This window comes from Rhinolophus ferrumequinum, chromosome 3 (assembly GCF_004115265.2).
Source record: "Rhinolophus ferrumequinum isolate MPI-CBG mRhiFer1 chromosome 3, mRhiFer1_v1.p, whole genome shotgun sequence".
Classification (NCBI taxonomy): Eukaryota; Metazoa; Chordata; class Mammalia; order Chiroptera; family Rhinolophidae; genus Rhinolophus; species Rhinolophus ferrumequinum.
Window position 1 is genome coordinate 97,592,487 of NC_046286.1, and position 23,005 is coordinate 97,615,491.

The 23,005-nt window shown below is 39.9% G+C and overlaps 1 protein-coding gene across 2 annotated transcripts in view; it reads right to left on the minus strand.

Moving 5' to 3' along the window:
* Nucleotides 1–2,945: 2,945 nt before the first annotated feature.
* The window catches only part of NOX3 (NADPH oxidase 3), a 59,718-nt gene continuing 39,658 nt past the window's right edge, over nucleotides 2,946–23,005 (minus strand). The window contains exons 11-13 of one of the 2 annotated variants that reach the window (XM_033096207.1): nucleotides 20,202–20,348; nucleotides 15,926–16,050; nucleotides 2,946–5,497 (exon numbers count right to left, since the gene is read on the minus strand). In XM_033096207.1, the coding sequence (XP_032952098.1) occupies nucleotides 5,371–5,497; nucleotides 15,926–16,050; nucleotides 20,202–20,348 (399 nt within the window). In that variant the 3' untranslated portion in view covers nucleotides 2,946–5,370. The remainder of the gene's footprint in view (nucleotides 5,498–15,925; nucleotides 16,051–20,201; nucleotides 20,349–23,005) is intronic. The other variant, XM_033096217.1, reaches the window with a different exon arrangement.

A 23,005-nucleotide genomic window follows, 5' to 3' on the forward strand; every position in this document is an offset into this window, starting at 1 on the left:
ATAAGCCCAAGAACCAAAGTACAAAGAAAGAAGTGCTTTGAGAAGGGAGAGTTGGTCAACTGGTTCGCTTGCCGCTAACAGTAAAAAGGAGTTGAAATTCACATCCTTACGAGGTGATGATGGGCCTTGAAAATAGTTACAGCTCGGCCGATATCAATCGAATTGGAATGTATTAGAGAGAATGTGTGGACATTTGACTATGGATAGTTGGTTGATATTGGCAACAAACACACGCACATTCACCAATAAAATCTAATGCAGTAAGTTTTAACAAATTGTGCACAAGAAAAGGAAGAGAGGATTATGGAGCAAAATGGAGACCAGCACTGTGACGTAGCTTCCACTTTGCCCTACACCTCTGAAGCCCCACTTGTGAAAAGAAGTGAAGGCAGGTGAGGGTATTCTTATCTTTTTCCTCTTCTGTTGGGGAGTTATGAATGAGTAGGGAAAGGAATCAATAGAGCTGACTTTCCCTGTTGGAAGGATTCAAGCTTCACATTTAATTGGGGGAAAGAGTTGAAGCCTGGGAGTATCCCCGCATGGAAATGCATTATAGCTCCCCTCCCCCACCCAATTAGTTGGAGTGAGCCAAGATACAGGACAGTCAGTGTAATCTCAGAAGATAAAACGAGCCCAGGGACACTAACAGTCTGCACACCACCCGAGCTGAACCTCCCTCCTCTCTCACACATGGCTCCATCCCACCTGCTCTTCTTTCAGATGATAGAAAAGTGGATAAAATATGAAATACCTGGTCTAAAACCAAGCGTTAGAGGAGAAAACATGATTCACTAAAGAATTTGTACTTGAATGTAGAATATACATTCTCAACAGTACTATTAATTGCAGTGGATTTTCTTTTGTGATGATAAAAATGCTTTAAAATTGATTGGGTACAATTCTGTAAACGTGCTAAAAATTTTCAGTAGTACACTTTCAATGGCTTAATTTTATGGTACATGAATTATATCTCAATAAAGCCTTTTTTCAGAGAGAGAGAGAGAGAGAGAGAGAGAGAGAGAGAGAGAGAAAGAGAGAGAGAGAGAGAGAGAGAGAGAGAGAGAGAGAGAGAGAGAGAGAGAGAGAACATACGGTCTTAGAGATGATACAGAAAAAAAGAACTGAAGAAGTTATTCACTATATGGAAAAACGAATAAAATGTCTGGGCAGAGTCAACGGACATAAGCAAGATAAAAAAAAACACAAGGAGTATAGCAACTGTGCAGAGGAATAACAGGAAGAAAATACTGTTTGAATAAGAAAAAATAACCCAATCTAGTAGAAATCATAACACAGGTAATTCCTCAATATTGCTTCATGTAATGGAGAACTTAATGAGAACATTAATAAAGTAGAGAAAAAAGACAAAATTATAAGACAACAGAATGAGATCTGCAGGGATATTGCAGGCCTAAAGTAACAAATCAGGGCTCCAAGCAGCATCTTTATAGAACTAATGAAAAACTGTAAACAGTAAGGAATAGAATAGACACGACTGAAAGCTGTATTCTAAGTCCATAATCTCTCCCTAAGATGAAACCCCCAAATCCAAAAAACTAAGAAAAATTAGAGGATTTTTCTTGGTATCTTTGTCAGCATAATCTGTCCTGAACAGATGTGAAGTTCTTTATAACCCTTGTTTACCCAACTTGAGTATTAATATTACACTTTTCATCAAGCAACATTAAAGATTTGAGTAATGGGTACTGCTCCAGACTCTACTGGGAGCATTATACAACATAAGAAATATACATTTGTTATTTTCTAAAACATGAAATAATTTTGAATTCCAAAACATATCTGGCTCTAAGGGTTTCAGAAAGAGATTGTGGACCAGCAATAAAATAGGAGAAGCCACAAGTAAATTAAAGAGACATAGACATTAAAGTAATTAGAAATCTTGTATCCCATTAATTGAATTTCCTCTTCCCTTAAATATATCCTTTTGTAATTGTTTCAGTGAGGGACATACATTTTGGTTTTCTTTTATTTGAAAGTATCTGTATTTTGCCTTCATTTTTGCATAATAACAACCTCACTGAGCACAAAATTCTCAATTGATAGTTATGTTCCTTCAGCACTTTGAAGATATTTCATTATCCTCTGGTCTCTCTTGATGTTTTTGAGAAGGCAGCTGTCAGATTTATTGCTGTCATTTGTAGGTAATTTAACTTTTTCTCTCTGGTTACTTAAGAGTCTTCTTCTCTTTCACGATGATGCTTCTGGATGCTGAATTTTCTTTTCCTTTCCCTCCCCCTCCTTTCTGTTCTGTTCTTTTCTCTTCCTCTTCTTTCTCTTCACTCTTCTCCCTTTCCTTTGGTTTCTTTTCTTTTTCACATTTGTTTTTGCTTTTACCTTTCTTTCTCATATATATTCTCCTAGATGAACTTTAGAATATCTACCATTTCAAAAAATTTTAAAGAGAATTTAAGTTTTGATTGGAAATTTATTTAACCTATTAATGAATCTGGAACAAATTGATATTTTTAGTATGTTTATTTAATATTTCTATTTAGGAACATGCAATTTCTACACATTTTAAAATTTCTCTATAAATATTTGTTCATTTATCAAAACATCTTGCATAATTCTTGTTAAATATATGTATAGGTTGTCTACATTTTTTGTTTTTATTTTGAATAGACTGCTTTTTTTTTTAAATCCCATTTTCTATTTGGTTGTTGCGGCTTAAAGAAATCTAACATTTTGAATTTTTTTCTATTTGAATAGGTCAGATTCTACACAGTATGTATGGAAGTAGCCTAAAGTTCAAAACTAAAAAGTGGATGCAAACAGCAGAGATTTTTAAAGATGCAGCAAAATCTGTTTTTTAAAAAGACTTTATTATTATTATTTTTTAGAACAGTTTTAGGTTTATAAGAAAATTGAGACAAATGTACAGAGATTGAAATCCGCTTTTAAGGACAAGTATATTCCCATTTATTAGACAAAATTAGTTGACTAAAGAGTGCACTTTATTATCAAATATAAAGGGAAAGAAAAGTAATAATTGAATACAAACAAGAGGAAATCTTTAAATGTATTTCATTTTCCTGCTAAAGTAAAGATGGAATATACATATTTGACTGCAGAAAGTCCTAGTTATAAAGACTGAATCAAAATTAAGTGGGGAAATAAATACACAAAAAGATTGGGTGAACTAAAATGAATAGAGTTTGAATGATATGCATCAAGCAATACTTACTTAAAGATAGTGAGAAATTGCAATGCAGAGTTACTAGAAATAATTTTTGAGACATCAGGGAATATACCCAACATTGTTCTTAAAGTATATTTTAAAATCATAGAATCAATGTCAGTATCTGAGGATAAAGTAAAATAATGGATCAATTTATAATTTAGAAATACCTAAAAGAGTTTAAGTGGCTACCTGATTTTGTAACACAACTCATGTCAGAGCAGTTTAATTCTCTTTTATGACAGAATAATAGAATTAAGCATAAGATGCATTAAGGAACATTTGTAAAATATGGTCTATTTTAATTTCCATAAGTGTTTTGTTCTGTTGTATATGGCATGTTATTTATAAGCTAAGGAAGTATCGGGTGGTGTGCTGTTCTCAATGGCTAGTTATCATGAACTCTTCCCAATTGAGAGCTTATATTAACAGGTAGTGGCAAGAATGAATGGTGGAGTTCTTTGGATTCAATACCATGAATAAAAATCTAAAGAAAAGTTTTAGATATTACTAATGAAATCTGTAGATAGTACTAAGCTAAATAGTAGTATTTAGCCTCTGGTGTTAAACTTCAAAACAATTTTGACATATTAGAAAAATTAAAAAAAAAAATTCCCCAGTACTAGTAGAAAAAACTAGGTGATGTGAAGAATATTTTGGGAACACTTTTGGGGTAAGACAGCTGCAGGGTATGGAAAGATTAGCTCAGTGGGAGTATTTAATTTAAAATAGAATCCCAATATGTTTGTGAGGCAGAGGGTGAATTGGAGTATAAGTGTCAAAATGATCATAGATCAAAATGTTGTCATAAAAAGTATTTGTTAAAAGTGAGAAAGACATAAGGAAGGAAGAAAGGGAGGAAAAAATAGAGAGGCAAACAGAATTTAGTTGCATTGAAAAGCATATGGCATACAAAATCTAAAATATCACTCATCTACTTAGTACTAGTCATGCTTGTATTAGAATCTTATGTCTCATTTTAGTCAGTACATTTTAAAAGGATGTGATGAAATGGAAATGGATTTAAAGAAGAGCAACAAGAATGATTGAAGGGCTACAATATATGTCTAGGATGAAAGGTTAAGAATTCAGTGTTGTTTAGACTAGAAAACCGATAGGGAAAGGATGATTTTATTGTCATTTTCAAGTATATAAAAGATTTTTGTGAAAGATAACCCCCATTAGTGATTTCTCAGGTCTATAGAGATCAAAAAAAAAAAAAAAGAAAAAGCACAAAGGAGCTTACGTTTAAGCAGAAAAGATCAGCTTTGGATATAAGGCAGATGTCTCTGCCATCAGGGTGATGGAAATTTGAAATGACTTCTAGAGGAGGTTATAATCCGAGCCACCATGCTAGTCTCCATGTTGAATTGTGCAACATGTGTCAGTTTACCAGTCCCTTCCTCCGTGCGAGAGTTTTGGCAGTGCTCTTCCCCACAGGACTTCTTGTTGATATTCCAGCTGGAGGAAATACTACATTAGAGGGTTGAAATGTTTGCTTGCCTAAGGAAATAATCACCCTGTAGCTTGGCCATCTAGCGGTTAGAAGTGGTCCAGGAGCTTCCTGGAAGCTTGAATGTTCTTAGGAGTGGTACAGAATTGGAAGGAAGAGTAGGGAGACACCTTGTTTTGCACAGGACTTCTGCAAGAACAATAACTAGAATGCCAAGACCAGAGGAAGGGCTTTTATTACTTATTTATTTATTTCTATTTATTTTTTAAACATTGTTTTATTTAAGTGGTAAACTGACACAGGTTGTACAATGCCCATACTGTTAAGCATGATAACACGTCTGGGAAAAATTCTCTGTATCAGGGGTCAGCAAATTACCCACTGGTCCACTATCTGGTTTTGGATAACCTCTGAGCTAAGAATTTCTTCTACGTTTTTAAATCACTGAAAACAAATCAAAAGAAGACTATTTCATGACATCAGAAAATTATATGAAAATCAATGTCAGTGCTCATTAATGAAGTTTTGTTGGAACACAACCACACCCATTCACTGACGTATTGTTTGTGGCTACTCTGTTTGTATATTATAATGGCAGAGCTGAACAGTTGTGACTGAGACCACGTGGTCCACAGAACCTAAAATCATTACTATTTGGCCCTTAACAGGAAAAATTTCAAACCCACTTACACAATACATGCATTTTTATCTCCAATGTCTAGAAGCTTTCTTTGTTGTAATAAAAATGGACTCCCCTGGGGTCGGCTGATGAGTATAAGCGGCACATCCTTTGAAGGGTCTTTGAGAGAGCTTTTGGCCCACACGAGAACACGCCAATGCTGCTGCTGCAGTGAAGGTAAGAGAGGAAAGAAAGTGTTACAAAGGGGCAAAGCTAGCCAGACGCTTAGAGTTATATTAGGTTGGTGCAAAAGTAATTGCAGCTTAGGGGCGGCCGGTTAGCTCAGTTGGTTAGAGCGCGGTGCTCTTAACACCAAGGTTGCCAGTTCGATCCCTACATGGGCCACTGTGAGCTGTGCCCTCCACAACTAGACTGAAACAACTACTTGACTTGGAGCTGATGGGTCCTGGAAAACCACACTTAAAAAAGTAATTATAAAGGTTAAAAATAATTGCAAAAACCGCAATTACTTTTGCACCAACCGAAAAAAACCAGTGAAGTGGTTGTGGTTGTAACTTTATTTGTTGCTTTTTCTCCACTCACTTCCTTTTTTCTCAGATTTTTTTCCCTACTTTCAGTACCACAGTCTTTCACAGGTTCTCAGGGTCCTCTGATGCCCTGAATCGCCCAGGTAGGGGGAGCCAAGAAGATTGAGGCTGGTGGGCCCATTGACTGGGGAGGGAGTTTGTAGAGGTGAGATGGCCTCGATTTTCAGTCTCGTGACCTTGATTAGTGTTCTCTTGGATGGTGACTAGAATGTAAGTTCCTTGAGAGCAGGAACCTGGTCTGTTGTCTTCATCTCTTATTGGCATAAAGTAGACAATCAGCGCACATTTGTTGAATGAATGAATGAACACATGGTTCTGCAGGTTATTATCTGTGTGGTCTTGGGCAAGACACTGGACCTCAATCTCCACATGTGCAAAACAAAGATAATAATGACACCATTGTATGTTTAATTAAAAGCAAAATGTGATAATGCATTCAGAAAGGTTTTAAAAGTGTTCATGATTACTAATAACTTGTTCAATCCTGCCTTTTTATAGATAATACAATTTATAGTCATGTCATAGCAACATAGTTTATCTCCCCTCTTGGAATTATTTTAATTTTCAAAGAAGGCCAAATAGAAGAGTTGGAAAGGGGAAAGACATTGCTGAAATGTAGTCACCCAACAGTTGTCATCTGTAATGATGGCATTTCCGAAAATTGTTGAAGAGGTATCTTTGTCTATAGTGACTGTCCCAGGGCTGCTCAAATCCTGTGACCAAGACTACCAGCTCTTATACATAAACAACACCACCGGTGATAGGACTCAGGTTGTCTTGGAAGCTGGGAGGGGCCAGTCTCTACGTGGACTTATAGAGACCACGTTTCCCCTTCTCTTGCATTGTACTGTTCCCAATCTCTGGCAAAAGCTTAATTAGTTACTCTAGTCTAAATCAAAAGTTCTCCTACTTTGCTGTGCATAAAGTTATCTAGGCAGATTGTTAAATTAGAGGTTCCCAGGCTCGAGTCCAAGGATGAATTTTTCACAAGGTACTGAAGCACCTTGTATATGAGGCACGCTTTGAGAAACACTGTCTTAGAGGAATTCTTCGGACCCTAGGATTAGCCCACTCCACCACCTCTACCTCTTCATACCTGGTTTTTGTTGGGAAGTGCTTCTGTGGCCTCGTTCTTCTTAGCTTATATATTAACATGGTTCTCTGCCATGTATCGTATCCACGTTGAATTATGTGATCCAGGACCACAATATCCATGGTCGAATTTGATAATTCAATTACATTTCAAACTCTAGCTTCAAAGGAATTTATCAAGTGGATTCATTTACAAATGACAGTATGTTTAAAACCTGTAAGTACTATTTTTAAAGACATCATTCCCATGGCTAAATTCGAGAAAGTACTTTTGCAGAAAATATTTCCCGTTGAAAAATACGAGTTTATGACTTAATGAAACAAGTGTAAGGTGTTTATGGAAATATAAGGCAGTGGTTAAGAGTGCTGTTGGTCCCACCACTTTGTTGCTGAACGACTTCGGGAGTGTTAAGTATCTCCTCAAAGCTCCCCTGTCCTCAACTATAAAACGGGGAGAGTGGTAGTACCTCGCTCCTAGAACCTCCGTAGGATTGGACAAAACACTGCAGGTACAGCTTTCTGCCCTGTCCTGGGCACATGGGGAGCTCTCAGTAACAGGCTGCTTGTGTTACAGCCCACGTGACGTCTGCCTGCTCCATGAAACTGAATAGAGATGTGATGTAGGCTGTAACCCAGAGATGATTCCAGGTTTCCTGGATGAACTCTATCACGAGGCTTTCTGAATTCTGGATTGAAATGTGTGCAATGATCGATGGGTCAGGCAAAATCTTTCCCAGTGAGGAGTCACAGCTTGGCTCCGTGTCTGAGGCCCAGAGGTACCCTTGCAGCTAGGTTCAAAGATGCTGTTATGGGTGGTGATATTTTTCCATTAGTGTAGGTGTCACCAAAGAGATTGCCCACTGGCCCGTTCCCAACAGGCCGAGATTGCCCCTCCATCTGCAGCCACAGTGACTGCTTACAGAAGCTGGGGATGCTCTTTGATGCTCTGCCTTGAAGACTCCATTTCAAAGGCTTCTGATCGCTGGCTGCCAGGTGTACCACTGGCGTCCCCAGCAGTTCACAGCGACCTTGCTTCTTTTGAAGTTGTGGCTATTACACAGCACAGCTAAGTACACACTTTTCTGTATTCGTGTGCCTGTCATGGTCATGCAATCACCAGAGTCTCACAGAAGCCATTCATTGTGTGTCTTCCGCTAAAGCTGAAAGGCCAGTCCTTCGCTAGCGTTTGTGCATTCCTGTTCCCGCACACGGCACTTTTGCTTGACTTGCTTACCCTCCTTGCATTTGTGATTTCAAGTACAGTGATTTTGGGTCACAAATGCGAACTGTGAATCATGGAGCTGAGAATCCATACAAAGTGGTGAAGGCACAGATGCAGCAGCATTGTCTTTTTTTTTTTTTTTTTATGAGGCAGTGGACAAGTGCAACAGAACCCTAATGGGGTTGGTAAAGAAAAAAATCCTTCTATAAAGTTTAATTACCCACGATTGCTTTTAAAAAAAAGTTCCTCTGTAACAGAAATATAAAAACACGAGGCATTACTCTTCAGTTTACAGCCTGCCGAGTTGGCACACGCAGGAGGACTTGGGTCAGGGACGTTGGCGGCATTGATCAGTTTGAGCTGCTGACTTTGATGAGAAAGGGACAAATTTTACACACGCTGCAAAGATGGTTAACATTATAGCATTATATTTAACTCTGGCAAACAATAAAGAAAATCCTCTTTCCCCCTCTCTTATTTGCTAAATAACTATCATCTCTTCTCTGTGGGGTTTGAGGCGTTTTTCAAAAGAGTTCAGCAATACTATGCATGAAAGGCATTGAAAATGTCACCCACCAGGAGATTTCCGTCCCGCAGACATAAGGGAGAGTGGGTGCGCCCGGGGGTCATTCCACCATCTTGCTGGATTCCCAGTTCTGTTGCTTTGAGCCCTTCTCTCTTTAAATTGTGTGTTTGTTTTTATGTGTTGGCTTTTATGCTTGGTAAGTTATAACCCTGTAGGGGCAGACCCTAAACTCCATTTAAAAAAAAAATCAAATTACTTTATACCCTGAGTGCTCTCTGCAAATAAAATCAATAAACAGAAGCTTCCCGTGGATTTATGAAGGTTTTGAGAGAAGACAAGAGCTGCCAACTCGGTATCAGACAACGGACACAACTTCCGGTTAATCTTTCCTAAAGAATGTTTTTCATTAGAAATGCCTCCAAATGATTCCTCACATAATTATATTTCGTACAACATCTTCTTTTTCATAACCACGGACGACAATTGTGTGGACCAGTTTTTTATTTATTTATTTTTTTTAACCCATCTTGCAACTGATGGGCAGCAACCTGCTCTGTAGTTTTCTGTGCATCCTAATTACTCTGTTGTTTGTTAGGACCTACAGGCAGCCCTCCCTGACAGCTTCCTCATTGCTGTGGCACTTCTGCCCTCTTCGCACAGACTCCGTCTTCCCTGTCAAGAGTTAGGACTCTTGTCCCAGCTCCTCATCCTTCTCACTGTCCGCCAACTTGCTGAGGCTGGTCACTGTGCTTGGCTGTCAGGAGCATAGATAAGAATGTTGTCTTTGAGGGTGTCATCGTCAAAGAGCAGAGAGAAAGGAAAGTAGTTGACTTGTAGCATTGGATCCCCGGAAACGGCTGAGCCATTTTCCTGCCTATCCTGTCCCCTCCCCACTCTGATAAAACACTGAAATATACACACCTTCATACAGAAATTATCTAATATTTTTGCCATATCTAATGATTTGATAGATCATATCCCCAAAGAAACTTTGCAGAGCAATGATAAATCGACCTTGGGCTCACTCACCTCCCTAATCCCACCTACCACAAATGGAGTAGTGCCGGTAGATTTCCTTGAATCTTTCTATTTGATTATAAGTGGAGAGTTGGTATCCTCTGGTGGAAAGGCATTATTTCAATATGCTAACAATATGCCAGTCATAAGTTTATGGTGGCGTTATTTTTCTCATGCAGCTATCATTTGTGGAATTTCCATTTAAGTCTATTTCTTTGAGTATTCTGAACATTTTAGTCATATAATGAATGTGTAGGATATCCTGTTAGACAGAGGGCCTTGTAGGCTATAATCAGAATGTTAATTTCTTAAAAATATCATTTAAAACCATTTTGCACATATGCACGTACAAATGAGAAGTGGAGGGTGTGCACACAGCAAATGTGCTACCAGATGGACACATGTACTCAATTTAGTATAAAGGTATTTTTACATTCTGGAAACAATGGGTGGTCTAAAATACATTCATACAATATGGACTGGGGCTCCCAGTCATGTGGTCAGCACCTTCCTTATTATTGGGTCGGGCTGAACTGTTCTAACAAATGGTAGTATTCTTTTACTCTTTATTTTTTCCTTCCGGATAAAAGAAACATTTCTATTGAAGTTATGAAAAAATGGCCACCTCTTCAAAGTTTTTATGGTAATTAATTACATAAAGTTTCCCGCCTACAAGGCATGGTGAAGTTATTAGTAGATAAGTCGAAAGTGGCAAACTGTAAATATGTGAAGTGTAAGATCAAAGATTGGAGTCTTCTGGAAAATCATTTTGTTCAATTAATTAAAAACAACTGATCCATACATCCAGAAGGCTGAGTATGTGCACAATGTGCGTTTATCAAAAAAGTAGCTAGGTGTGACAAAAATATATTTATTTTCGTTCTGTCTACCTTCTTGGAAACGATTTGCTGATTTTCTGAATATCTGTCTAAAGCTTGGGAACATATTGAGACTGTTTACAAAAAATGAAATACAGCTTCCATTGTTCTTTAAGATACACTTTTCCATAGATTAGTAAGATGTATTTAGTAAATCTACTCTATTTTAATTGGGAGAATAACTTCCATTGTTTTAGAGGACTTTTCTATGCTTGTCTAAACTAAGCAGAGCATAGCAGTTGTGACGTGCATGCGATTTGGGGCATATCAAAGACTTACTTTTTATACTTCCACTTACTATTTGTTGATCTTCTTTTCAAACTACACTTGTGTTTTTGTAATACAGCTGATATAATTATGAAAATTAATTGTAAATAATAACAACAGAATACACTTTGCCATTTTCAACTTTCAGTCTTTGATCTGTTTAATTTTTTTCTTCTCCATTCCTTATTTGTATTCATTTTGATGTCCATCAATTTGTTTCTCTATTACTGTTATTTTTGCAATTTTCTGGTGCCTTTATAGCTTGCACTATTCTCTTTGATCTGCTTCTCTTCAAGCTTTATTTTTGGTGCTGTTTTTCATGTTCTATAAAAAAAAATATTTTTGCCCCTCTTCCCTTTATTCTTTTGATTTACCTCCTTCTTTTTAGAACAAGAACAAACTCCAGCTTTGAGCAAACAGGTAAATGTTTTTAAAAGAGTAAGCCCTGAGAATCCTTGGCTTCTCGCTGATGAATAGAAATGGTTGAGAGCCCACTTCAAAGGTCCTCAAGAACAAAGAAACTCTTTTGAGGCCACTAACAAACCCACCAATTCTTTCTGACCTAACTTTGCCAAAAGATACGAGCTAATGACAGACCTACCTTGTAAGACTAGCCAAGTAGGCTTGGGAACAAACGCATCCTTGACATAATCAGGGGAAAACATACTGTTTATCTCTTTAATAACCATCTTGAGGAAAATTAATGTTACTTTGTCCTTTGTGCAGAACCATAATTGGATTGTGTGTTTCATCTATATCTGGACAAAGGCCAGGATATTGAAATACTTCTCCATATTAAATTTTCTTGTTTAAAAATTAGATTTTATTGGCATTCTCTTTCCGAGATTTCTTCATTAAAAGCTTCATTAAACATAAATCTTCTTTTGCACAGCGGAAAACAAAATTATTTTAAGGAGGTCACTTTAAAAGTCTTTTGGGAGGGTGGTGCTAAGCTCTTGATCGGTGACTCTTCTGTTCCCAGGGAGTTGGCATTCCAGGGACAAAATGATAATTGAGCTCTGCCTACATGTGTCTAATATTAATGACATTGATAGTTGAAGCTATAGAACAAGTTGCTGTACTCTAGAGTCTAAGGCTATTTGAAATACGCCGTTTTCAAAATTTGGGCCTACGAAGTAAGCTGTAGAGGCTTGCGTCTGTGACATCCAAGCCTTGGTGGCCTCTTCTACTCTCTAAGAGATGAAGTCCTCCATATTGAAGAGAGTTTACATCCCTACTGTCCTAAAAATTTCAGCTGGGCTTTAAGTACGTTGACATAGTAAATGTTGCTTGTGGCTTCTGAAAAGGAATGAACACACTCCTCACAGGGGCAACAAGAAAAGTCACACCCATGTCGTGTTCCTATCTTCCAACTGTTCACTGTTCCTTACTCTCTGCAAAATTGGACAGACTCACTTCTCAGCGCTACGCAACATAATTCTGGGGGCAGAGTTTATGCAAACTCAGTTGCATTCTCTGTCTCTTGATGCTGTGCTTCTGGCTCACATCTTTCCTGGGGAAGGGAGATAATTAAATGGTTTGGCTTAAAAGGCTTTCCCCACTGGGCTGCGAATTTCATGTATAACAAAAATAAACAAATATTAGCTTGGTGCAAAGGTAATTGCGGTTTTTGCAATTATTTTTAACCTTTTAAACTGCAGTTACTTTTGTACCAACCTAATACAATGTGAGGTGTCAATAAAGGAAAATCATAATAAAGAGTGATCCTATCTATAAGAACTTAAAATCAAGATATATCTGCATCAAAAGCCTGCAACATAGGAATATTCATCCCACGATCATTGAAAACTGAGTATAATACATTTATTAGATGACTATATTTTTTTTTCCCAAAAGGAGAAAATAGCAATAAAAAGCCTGATGTGGCTATAACATGTGAACTTGTAGCATTTTATTAGTTTTCTGCCTATAATTTTTTTTTGAAGGAAACCACAGATAAAACGATCCAGGCTCTGCCTGTGGACAAATACCCTATGGTTGTGAGATGAAGGGTGATGACTTCCAGGGCTCAGAGGAGGCCGGCTGGGGGTCCCGGAGCCAGGACTGGGTGTTGGGAAGGGAGCCCAGAGAAACCAGATTCTCAAACTCCAGAAGCCAGGAGGGGTTCAAAGTACCATATTTGGAGGGAAGATAGGGCGTCAGAACTGAATTCTAGGCTAAGTGTCAGCAAGAGTCAAGGCAAGAGGCAAAATGGAGCAAGTGGGTTTCAGGAGTGGTGCCTGGAGAGTCCCAAGGCCACTTGCTATGGGGTTGGCTGGCTCTTAAAGGTCATCTGAGGCCGACCTAAAGGTCATCTGAGGCCGAGCCGTACGGGGAAAGTGATTGTACAGCTGGTTCCCTCCCTCCTTCCCTCAACCCTGAAGGCAAACGTTAAGCTTTTCTTGGCCTTTCTCAGAAGTCTTTTACTCTCAGGACAATCCAAGGTCAAGAATAAGTCCCCACAAGCACGCCTTCCAACTCTCTCTGCCCTGAGCTGGTGTGAATGTGGTGTGGTCAGGAGTCCAGAGACTGCACAGGGAACACCCTTGTTTTAGGTCCAGGTTTTCTCGGGCAGGTTGCCGGGGCACAGGCTGTAGAAAGGGTTGACAGGAGAATCCGAGCGCATGGGGCATGTTAAGTTGGAGAGAATTCACAAGAAAGAGGCCACTGGAATTGCATGGGTGATGAACTTTGGATGCTACCTGGTCACTCCTTCCACACCTCCCTTCTCACCAAACCTCCGTCAGACCCCAGGGAAATCTAACAAATTCAATGACAATATAAAAGAAAGTGGAATAGTTGTGACACAATGAGAATATAAGAAAAAAATGCAAAAAAAAGAGCAGCTAAACTGGCTAAAAGATGAATAATATTCACCAGAGAAGTTTTCATTCCATAGAGCATAAAAAATACTAGAGAATTATAGAAAGTTTAATGAAACAGTAACCACTATGAAGGAAGACCATAAAGTGGCAATACCAGAACTGAGTGGAGAGATGGCAGGACAATAGGGAAATCACAGGCATTAGGGAATAGTCAGAAATGCCCTAGTAGATTTTAATTTACTCTTAATGGTTCAACACTGATAAAATGGACAGAAAAAAGGGCAGGGTGTAGAAGACCTAAATGACATGATTAATAACATACCTGTGAGTAATTTAAAGTCTGTAACCTGCAAATAGAGAATATATTGCCATATCCCCCAAATATTGTGGTTCTTGGAACTCCTGTCAATCTCTATTTGCTTCTTTGGTGATCTCATCCATTTTCATGGTGCCAAACACATTTTATATGCTGACACCTCCCAATGCTGATACCTCCTAAATGTGTATCTCCAGCCTGAACTTCCCTCTACACTCCAGACTCGTATTCATCTGCCTACTCAACATTTGAACTTGGATGCATAGCAGACATCTTAAGCTAAACATATCAAAAAAAATGGAACCTCCTGATATCCAGTGCCTGCCAACTTCTCTTTTTGCAGTCATCCACATATCCTTAATTGGTAAGTCCGTTCTAACTTGAGCCATGCCTGCCTTCCACCCAAACCATCAGCGTGTCATGTCAGCTCCACCTTCAAAAAATAACCAGAATCGAATTGCTTCTCAACACCTCCACTGCTCCTAATCAAGCTTCCACCACTACTCTCCTTGCTGGTCTCTTCACGTCTGCCTTAGAACCCTTACCATCTATTCTCTCACAGCAGCCAGAAGCGATCCCGTTAAACACAAGATCGATCATGTCACTCTTCTGCTCAAACCTTTTAGTGGTTTCCCTTCTCAGAATAAAATCTACAGTCTTATAATGACGTGTAACTGTTCCCCAGTTACTTCTCCTACATGCCTTCTCCTGCTACTCTCCCTCTCATCCACTGTTCCAATCTCACTGGCCTCTTAGATCATGCCAGGAACAGTGTCTCCTATCTCAGGGCCTTGGCACGTGCTGCCTTTCTCTTTCCCAGTTGTCCACGTGGCACACTGCCTTGCTTCCTTCAGGTCTTTGCTCAACTATGGAAAGTATTCTTTAAACAAAAACAATATTAGGGCATACTGACTTTCAAGAGCCATAGATGATGGAGATTCAAAACAAAGACTGACATAGAGGACACATAATAACAATGATAAATGTTTGCATTAGTGCTTTGTACTTTACCGCGGACTTCAACATGCTGTTTGTTTGTTTGTTTTTTTAAATTATAAAAGCAACAATGACTGCATGGTATCGTCCACATTTTATGATGGAGCCCAAAAGCTTGAACAAACTAATGTTACACAGCCAGTAACATCTAGAATCAGAAAGCACAGCCTTCACTCCCGCTTTATGGTCCCAGAACAAATGCTCTTCCTCTTCTACATGCAAGTTTATTATATAATGATAATAAGTATAGTAATAATTGGAATAAGAATAATGATAGCAGCTAACATTTACTGAATTCAAAGTCTGTTTTAGGCACATTATGCATATTCACAGAAGCATAGGAGGTAAGCACTATTATTGTCTGCGGTTTCCAGAGAAGGAGACTAAGTCAGTGGCAGGATAAATCACCTGTCCAGGTGAACTGGTGGTAAGGCCAGAGCCAGGGTGTACACCCAGGCACTTGGGCTCAGATCCTGGTCTTTACCCACCGAGCCCAAAGGCCTGCTTTTATAACATTTTCTAATAACATTTTCTGTCTGCTTTGCCAGACATGCTACGTACCGCTTACAGTTGGACATAAGTGAATTCTCCAGTCGGGTGATTACAGATCACCTGTTCACCAGAGTTTTCTTGAAAACATAGGTAGTTTAAGAAACACTATCTTTAACTGAGTTTCGGTGTGACAGTTTCAACGTAATTGCTAATTGTCAGATGATATAAACCCGTCAAGCAGAGATCGTGGTTCCCGAAATACCACGACCACTGTTTGTAAGGTCGATGTTTTATCTCTAAACAGGATGCCCATTGCTGCACATTAACCGGCTTGTGCCCAATAGCCTGGCATTTCCGCAACCGTTTGTCTCTCCAGGGAGGCGCTCAGCAAGCAGAGGTGAAGGGAGTCTCTTACCTGGGGTGATGGTAGGCTATCTGCCGGAACTCATTGTTCCAGTTGGGTCTTCCATAGAAAGTTTTCTGCTTTAATCCTGTGATCACGTCAGTATTTTCATCCCAGTGTAAAGCTATGTGAATAGCCTAGAATAAAAATTGTGGTATCAGATGACATTCAGGAAAAAAAAAGGCACCTGCTACTAAATAAAAGATGAAGTAACTATGCTCATTGGTAGATTTAATACTCAAAAACATTCTTTATGGGGCTGGAAATGCTTGTCACTATCAGCTATCACTGACTCTGCATTTTAGGACAGGAGTCATATCTCGTGTTTCTCTGTACATATTCCTCCTCGGGCACTCCTGATACAAAGCCCCTTCTGCATAGTAGATGTGCAGTAACGTGAACCTGGAAGGAACACTTTTCCTGAAAAAGAGGAGAGTAATAGAGTAACTACGGCTAAGGAAAAGCAAGCACCACGCTACTTCCTTTTCTTTGCCAAACTTTTAAAAAATTAACCTGTGCCTCTGTCCCCATTCACTCACTACTAAACCCTAGGGATTTGGGAAAGCACTGCCAGATTAAAGGGATAGGAAACCTCCAGGAAGAAGATCTTACAATGAGATCTGCCTCCTAGGTTGAAATGGTTTGAAGTGTACTGTCTGGGTTCAAGTGCAGGGAAGGTGCTGAGTCTGGCAGACAGGACATGGTGGCTGAGAATAACAAGGGGCCAGGGTGGAGCTCTGTGCCCAATGGTTCGACTTCAAATAAAATGAATGCAACCAGGTCATCAGGTAACTAGTGGCTGATAGATAAGAGTCTGACCATTACCATACCTAGTGATAATTTTGTTGTTTTTGAGTTCTGGTAGCTGCTTTGCTTTTTATCTCCTGGGATTTCTGCCTCCTGTGCTCGTCCCTTAGACCCTTCTGTGACTCTTGCACTTGTGTAACTCTTTGCCACTCTGTGGCTCACATCCTAACTCTTCCTGCTCCTGTCCAGTTGGGCTAAAAACCCTATTAGGTCCAACTCTTGCCCTGCTGCACACCCGACTTCTCGGCTGACCTTCTCTTCCATCTAGGAAAACAGCTAGGGATAGGGAGGTTGAGCAGAAAATAATGGAAGTGCCCCAACAGGCCAAGTTGATGATGGTCGACGATGGCGGAATCCCAGAAATCCAGGCTGCAGGAAGTTGCCCTCAGACAAGTCTGACACCAGGTAGCACGACTGCTATTGGGACTGAGTTTGGGAGAAGAACTTCAGGATGGAGAAAAATGGCAAGAGGAGGGCAGGTTTGTCAAGACAGAGAGTAAAGATGAAGTTCAAGACAAGAGTCCAGGAATAAGAACTGAGGCGCTAGTTGAGGATTGAGCCTCGGCAGTGGGCAGAAGCCCTGTTGTCAGAGCTGGAACTCAAAGCCAGAGTTGTATTAGCCTCCAGATTAGAGTGGCAGCTTTGCATCCCCACAGCCCTCTTGCTTAACAGTAGGACTGATTGGTGCCATAGAGTAAGCTGGTTTCTGCTGTGGGCAAAGAAGACAGAGTCAGTCAATTTACTTTTGACTATTGCCAAATCTAATGACCAATTCAAGCCTTATTCTCCTTGGCTTCTTCACCACAGAACTGAAGATTGCTTCTTTTTGATCCCATTTGCATTATAAAAATCCCATTTCTTCTACTTCTCTTTGGCTCTTCTACTGATTCAAGGAAGTAACATCAGATTTTGTTTTCCTATCATGTTTTCCTGTCTCAAAAGGCAGCTGCCTGCCCAGTCTCCAACGTCAGCTCTCTGCATCTATGTTGGACCACTACTCTCCAAAGAGCTTCCATTTACCTGTTCCCAATTAACATAATCTACAAAGATGAATCCAGACTTTCTCCCCCAAGCCCTCATCTCCCTGCCTCAGTGGAGTCCAGCATCTCTAATTGCCCAAACACATTTTTATGTCGACTTCTTTTTGTTCCTTCAAATTGATCATCATAGCTAAAAAGTAATCTTCCCAAATAACGTGTGACTTCTGTTTACTTCCCCATATAATAGTCGAGTGAGCCTACAAGCGGGCAGTGTAGAACAAGGGGAGAGATACATCGAAGAAAGAGAGAAGGTCTTGGCTTTGTGAGGGACTGGTCATCGAAGGGAGGGGCAGCCCATGTGTACAGGAATCAGATCCTGATCTTTCTGCACTAAAGACAGAAACAAAGTACTCTGGAGAAATAAATAAATGACTCCAGTGAAACCCCAAGTAATTTTGATTAAGACCTTCCAGGGGACGGGGCTTTAAAACATGATTCTGTGCGGTAAGCAGTGGGGAGGAGAGAGGGCCTTAAGTGACATGTCAGGGAGAGGGGACACCTGAGGGCAGACATGAAGGTGCAGTAGGAGCACATGCATTGTTCGGTTGCTCCAGCGCCAGAGGAAAATGATGGGAATGGAACAGAACAGGTGGGTTGCCATCAGTCAAGGAAGGGCCATAAAGTACTGATGAAGAAGTTTGGGCATTATTTAATAGAAACAAAGGCCTTTCCGACTTATGGAACTGGTACCATCAAGTTACCAGTCACTAATGTTCAAGCATTTGGAATTATATTTGTTCCATATTTCTCAGCCCAATGCTCAATTAATTTTCAAACCCTGTTGATTTGCCCTGTGTAATACCTTTTCCATCTGTCCCTTCTGTGCTTGTCATTTTGCCACTTTGAGGTTGTTGAATTCAGTTTAACAATTGGCTACTTCTAAAATAGCCTCTTGATTCCTTACCAACAGAACACACCAATTAGTTTTTCCTGGAATTTGAGCATCTAAAGAATTTCCAACATGACATGGCAAAAACTGCAGAACGTGTCTATTTCAATTTACTTGTATTCAGGAAAAAAGTATGTCTTAAAGGGGCCGAGATGGGATGGGTAAAGTTGTATTGTCACAAAAATCAAACAGAGCCCCAGTCTTGCAACTCCCAGATGAGTTGCAAAACGGAAACTCAGGATCAATTCACTTCAGAAGCAGAAGAGCAAGCATGCTACCAGAAAGCAAAAGACAAAGGCTGTGCCTGAACTTCACCACGTAGATCATTAGTCAAAAATCCCACTTGAATAAGGAAAGCGTTTGGAAAATATAATTAACACTATTTAATTCATTAAGATGTTTCAAGCCTAGTTCCGAAGAAACCTATTTTCAAAATGGTCTCAGAGGAATAAATATTTAAGGCTGACTGCAAACAGGACCTTACAAATTCAGTTACCGTAGCTACTGAATTTTAAGGAAAAAAGTCTTACTCATGCAGAGGCACAGTCATTATAATATTACAGTGATGTCCTGTAGGGCCAATGTGTGTGTGTGTGTGTGTGTGTGTGTGTGTGTGTGTGTTGTGGGGGAGGGGGAAAAGTGCTTACTTGCTGCTGGCAGGAGCGCATTCACTTATAAATTTAGTGATTAATGCAAATCTGTTTGGCTCAAACACAGTTCTCTTAAACTGAATAGCAATAGGAGCTGCTACAGAAGTGCTGATTAATTAGAACACACAGTCTGTAACCTAGTAATCACTTCGCTGTTAGCTTCCATATCTGAAGATTTTAAAAAGATTTAAAATTTAATATTAATCATTTAAAATTATCAACACTGAAATGCGACCATAGTACAATATTTTGGTATACATTATTTTCGGTGAAGTCCACCGTAATGTTTCTAATACAACACACTGCAAAAGACACCTGCTACGACAGATCACCTTGATCTTTGGGGAATACACATACATGGACACAATTTCTAAGAACACCTTAAGAAAAAGAAATCTCTAGATAAATCATGCATTCATAATGATTATTTTCTGTTGAAGCTCACATTCTTTACAATATGAAGTGTTGAATGTAAATACCAGGGGAATTTTTCTTTTTAACTTGGAACAGCTCAAAGCATAAAATTAGAACCAATTAGGAGCTCAGCAAGACAGTACAACTGGTCAATAATATTCACTTGATGTCACTAAAATGACAAATGCAACTTTTAGTGACTTTTTTTTTTCCCTTGGATTTCCAAACTTGGGATTGTGTTTCACTAACCACCCTCTTTTCCAATCTTTTTTTCCATTCCGTGGCAAGTTAACTGTAAGTTCTTTCACTGCTATGGTTTGAATAGCTCTGTCTAATCTGGTTTTATTTTATTCTCCTTCCCTTTGTAAGAACATAAAAACGATTCTTTCGTGCTACTGGATAACGGTATAGCTCATTATTGAAACCATTCTTTGCTCTATTATGAAAGGACTTAGATAATATTGCTCATCTCAGAGTCTTATCAATACCTGATTTTCATCCCAGCTAGTAAGAAATATATGGTAACTGAGAAGGTGAGTGTTCCCTCGCTCACTCATGCGTGTTTCCAGTGAGAGTAAGAGATCAGCAAACCACTCAAAAGCACTGGGATCCCTGCAAATCCAGTAGAAATACACCTGTCGAGAAAAGACGAGAGAACACATTTCACAATGTGCTGATAATCGCAGACTACTTTATCTCCATTAAATTATTTGAGCTCCAATGGGCACTTCTGCAAAATAACATGCTTTTCTCTGCCAGCGAACAGTCACACTGTGATGTCTTTTGAAAAAAAATCACATTGCGTTTGAAAAAGTCTAGAATGAATTCAGAGTCAGGAGGCTGTTGGCCGTGGCTGGTCTCTCTGGATGAAGATCAGTTCACCACAATTTCTGGCTGTACTTCTTCTGAACGAGGTTAATAATCATAACTAGCTGTGCTTTTCACTGCTCCCAAAGGGGGATCAACTGTGAGGCCAGCCCCTTCATCTTTACTTATGAGCTAAGCTGGGGGTTTGAACTCTCTTCTCCAGAGACCCCCAAGGGCTTGTGCACTAATCCACTCCACCAGCACGGCCTCAGGAGGGTGGAGATTATGGTAATTGCAGAGTCAAGCCACACAGGCCAGAAGTTTCCCCTCCGCCAGACATATCGGTGTCCAAGAAAGCTGCTGGGTGGTGGCTATGGTTGTGTGTCAACTGCTGTAATAAAATTATGTCTAGGAACACTTGTTAGAAAACTTTGTGCTTAGCACGCGGCTCAAACACACTTTCCTGTGTGACAAGAAGTAGTTTGGGTTTGTTAAAAATAAAGGCTGAGTGTTTGTGCTTAGAGTTTTAGATCATTGTCTCTAGAAGGAAACATGGGAAATCGATTAATTCTGATTTTTCTCATGCTCGTACGTCCTGCTGCCCACTACTGTTTCCTGCACCTCTTCCCCAAAGAGACACATCTCTACTGCTTAACAGGATTTACCAGGGGGCTGGTCTTGGTCTCACCAGGAAGCATCTCCTCCAGTAGTCAGCGTTCTTTCTCTCCCCTCTCCACCAGTCAGCCTGCAAGCTTACCATCATTAATGAAAGTTATAGGTGAGAGTTAATTAACAGGTCAAATTCATGAGGAAAGAAAATCACAGAATGTATTTCAAGGCTAACCATCTTGTCTTTTCTCTCCAGATTTGTGCAGGAATTTAAAATACCGATAGGATGAACAGAAGCTAGTGATAGTAAAACCTTTCCTCTTAAGAATTAGGGCTTACACATCAGTGACAGATGCTACTTCGAAGGGGCATTTTGAATATTAATTCCAGGACAAATGATGCCCTGTGTTGGCCCCCCACCAATGGTTCCTTTAGGTGAATGCCCCTATGAACCCCCACAAATACAGTGATTGCGTTCATCCACTCACTTGTTGACTCAACAAATGCATATTAAACGCTTACTCTGTGTCAAGACTGTTCTTAGCACTGGAACTATAAGAGCAAACAAAAGAGGCCAAAATTCGCTGATCTCCTGGAGTTTGCACTTTAGAAGGAGAAACAAGACAATAAATTAACAAGTAAAATATAGAATATGTCAGTGGGTGATTAGAACTATGGAAAAACATAAGGCAGGCTGGAAAGGGTTGCAATATTAAATCAGATGGTCAAGGAAAGGGGGCATTTGAGCAGAGACAAGCGGGACAAAGGAGTCGAATGACTCGGTGAGAAGCTCTACAGATGGAGGGAACAAGGAGTAAAGAGCCCTGAGGGGGACCTCTCAGGGAAGAGCCAGGAAGCCGGTATGGCTGGAGCTGAGTGAGGGCGGGGAGAACAGTAAGAGAGGAGGTCCGAGGGTAAGATCAGAAGATACAGGTGTGGGGGTTCTTGTTGACGTTTACTCAGAGTCAGATGGGAAGGCACTGTCGGGCGTCATTGTCGTCATAGAGCAGGGGAGAGACGTGATCTGAGGGAGGGATCACTCTGGGTGCTGTGTTGAGAATAGCCCGGTGTGTGTGGCGGGGTGGGTGGTGAGGGAGTGGGGGGTGGGGTAAGGGCAGGACAGTGGAGGACAGAAGGCTGATTCTATATCCTATGTTGGTGATGAATACTGCTATCTTCTTCCTTTTCACTTTGTGGAGTGCCTGATCTAAATTATTCTTTGAAAACTTTATCCCTCCCTTTAACTTCCTTTGCTCCCTGTGGAAATAGAAAGCCTACTGAATGTAATGCCACTCTCCCCTATGCATGTCCCCCTCCTGCCCTCGGTAGGTTGTTTTATCTTCTTAGATAAAGCCCGAATAGTAGCATTTGGTATACAACAAACATTACTGATTTATTTTCTGTTATTTCCTCTTTTTAAGGAACATGCTTCATATACATTCATATAGGAAAAACAAACCAAAAGATCTGCTTCTTAAAAACCATGTCCATTTCAAATCCAGTCCCAATCATCCTTACTTGAAAAATGGCCCCATCTTAGCTTCCTCTACACACTGAGCCCTGTCCTTTCAAAGAGAAATCATTTCCGTCCTTACTTTCTTGTGGCTTAGCCATGGGTCAGCATTCTTAGGGTTCGCCAAGCCATTTATACCTTTTGCTTCCTTGTAATGGCTTTGTGTGTTTTTCCCTCTGAAATTGACGTATAAGTTGACACTGGGTAGCTTTTGTGCAGGAGGCAATGCAGGAAACTGAATAGGCTCAGGAGAGGTGCTCAGGCAGGAGAAGAAGAAAAGAGACTTTCAACAGAGGAAAAGGATATTTACTTTGTCTTTCTTTTATCTCCCTTCCCAGTGAGTGAGAGGGGCACTCACTGGGA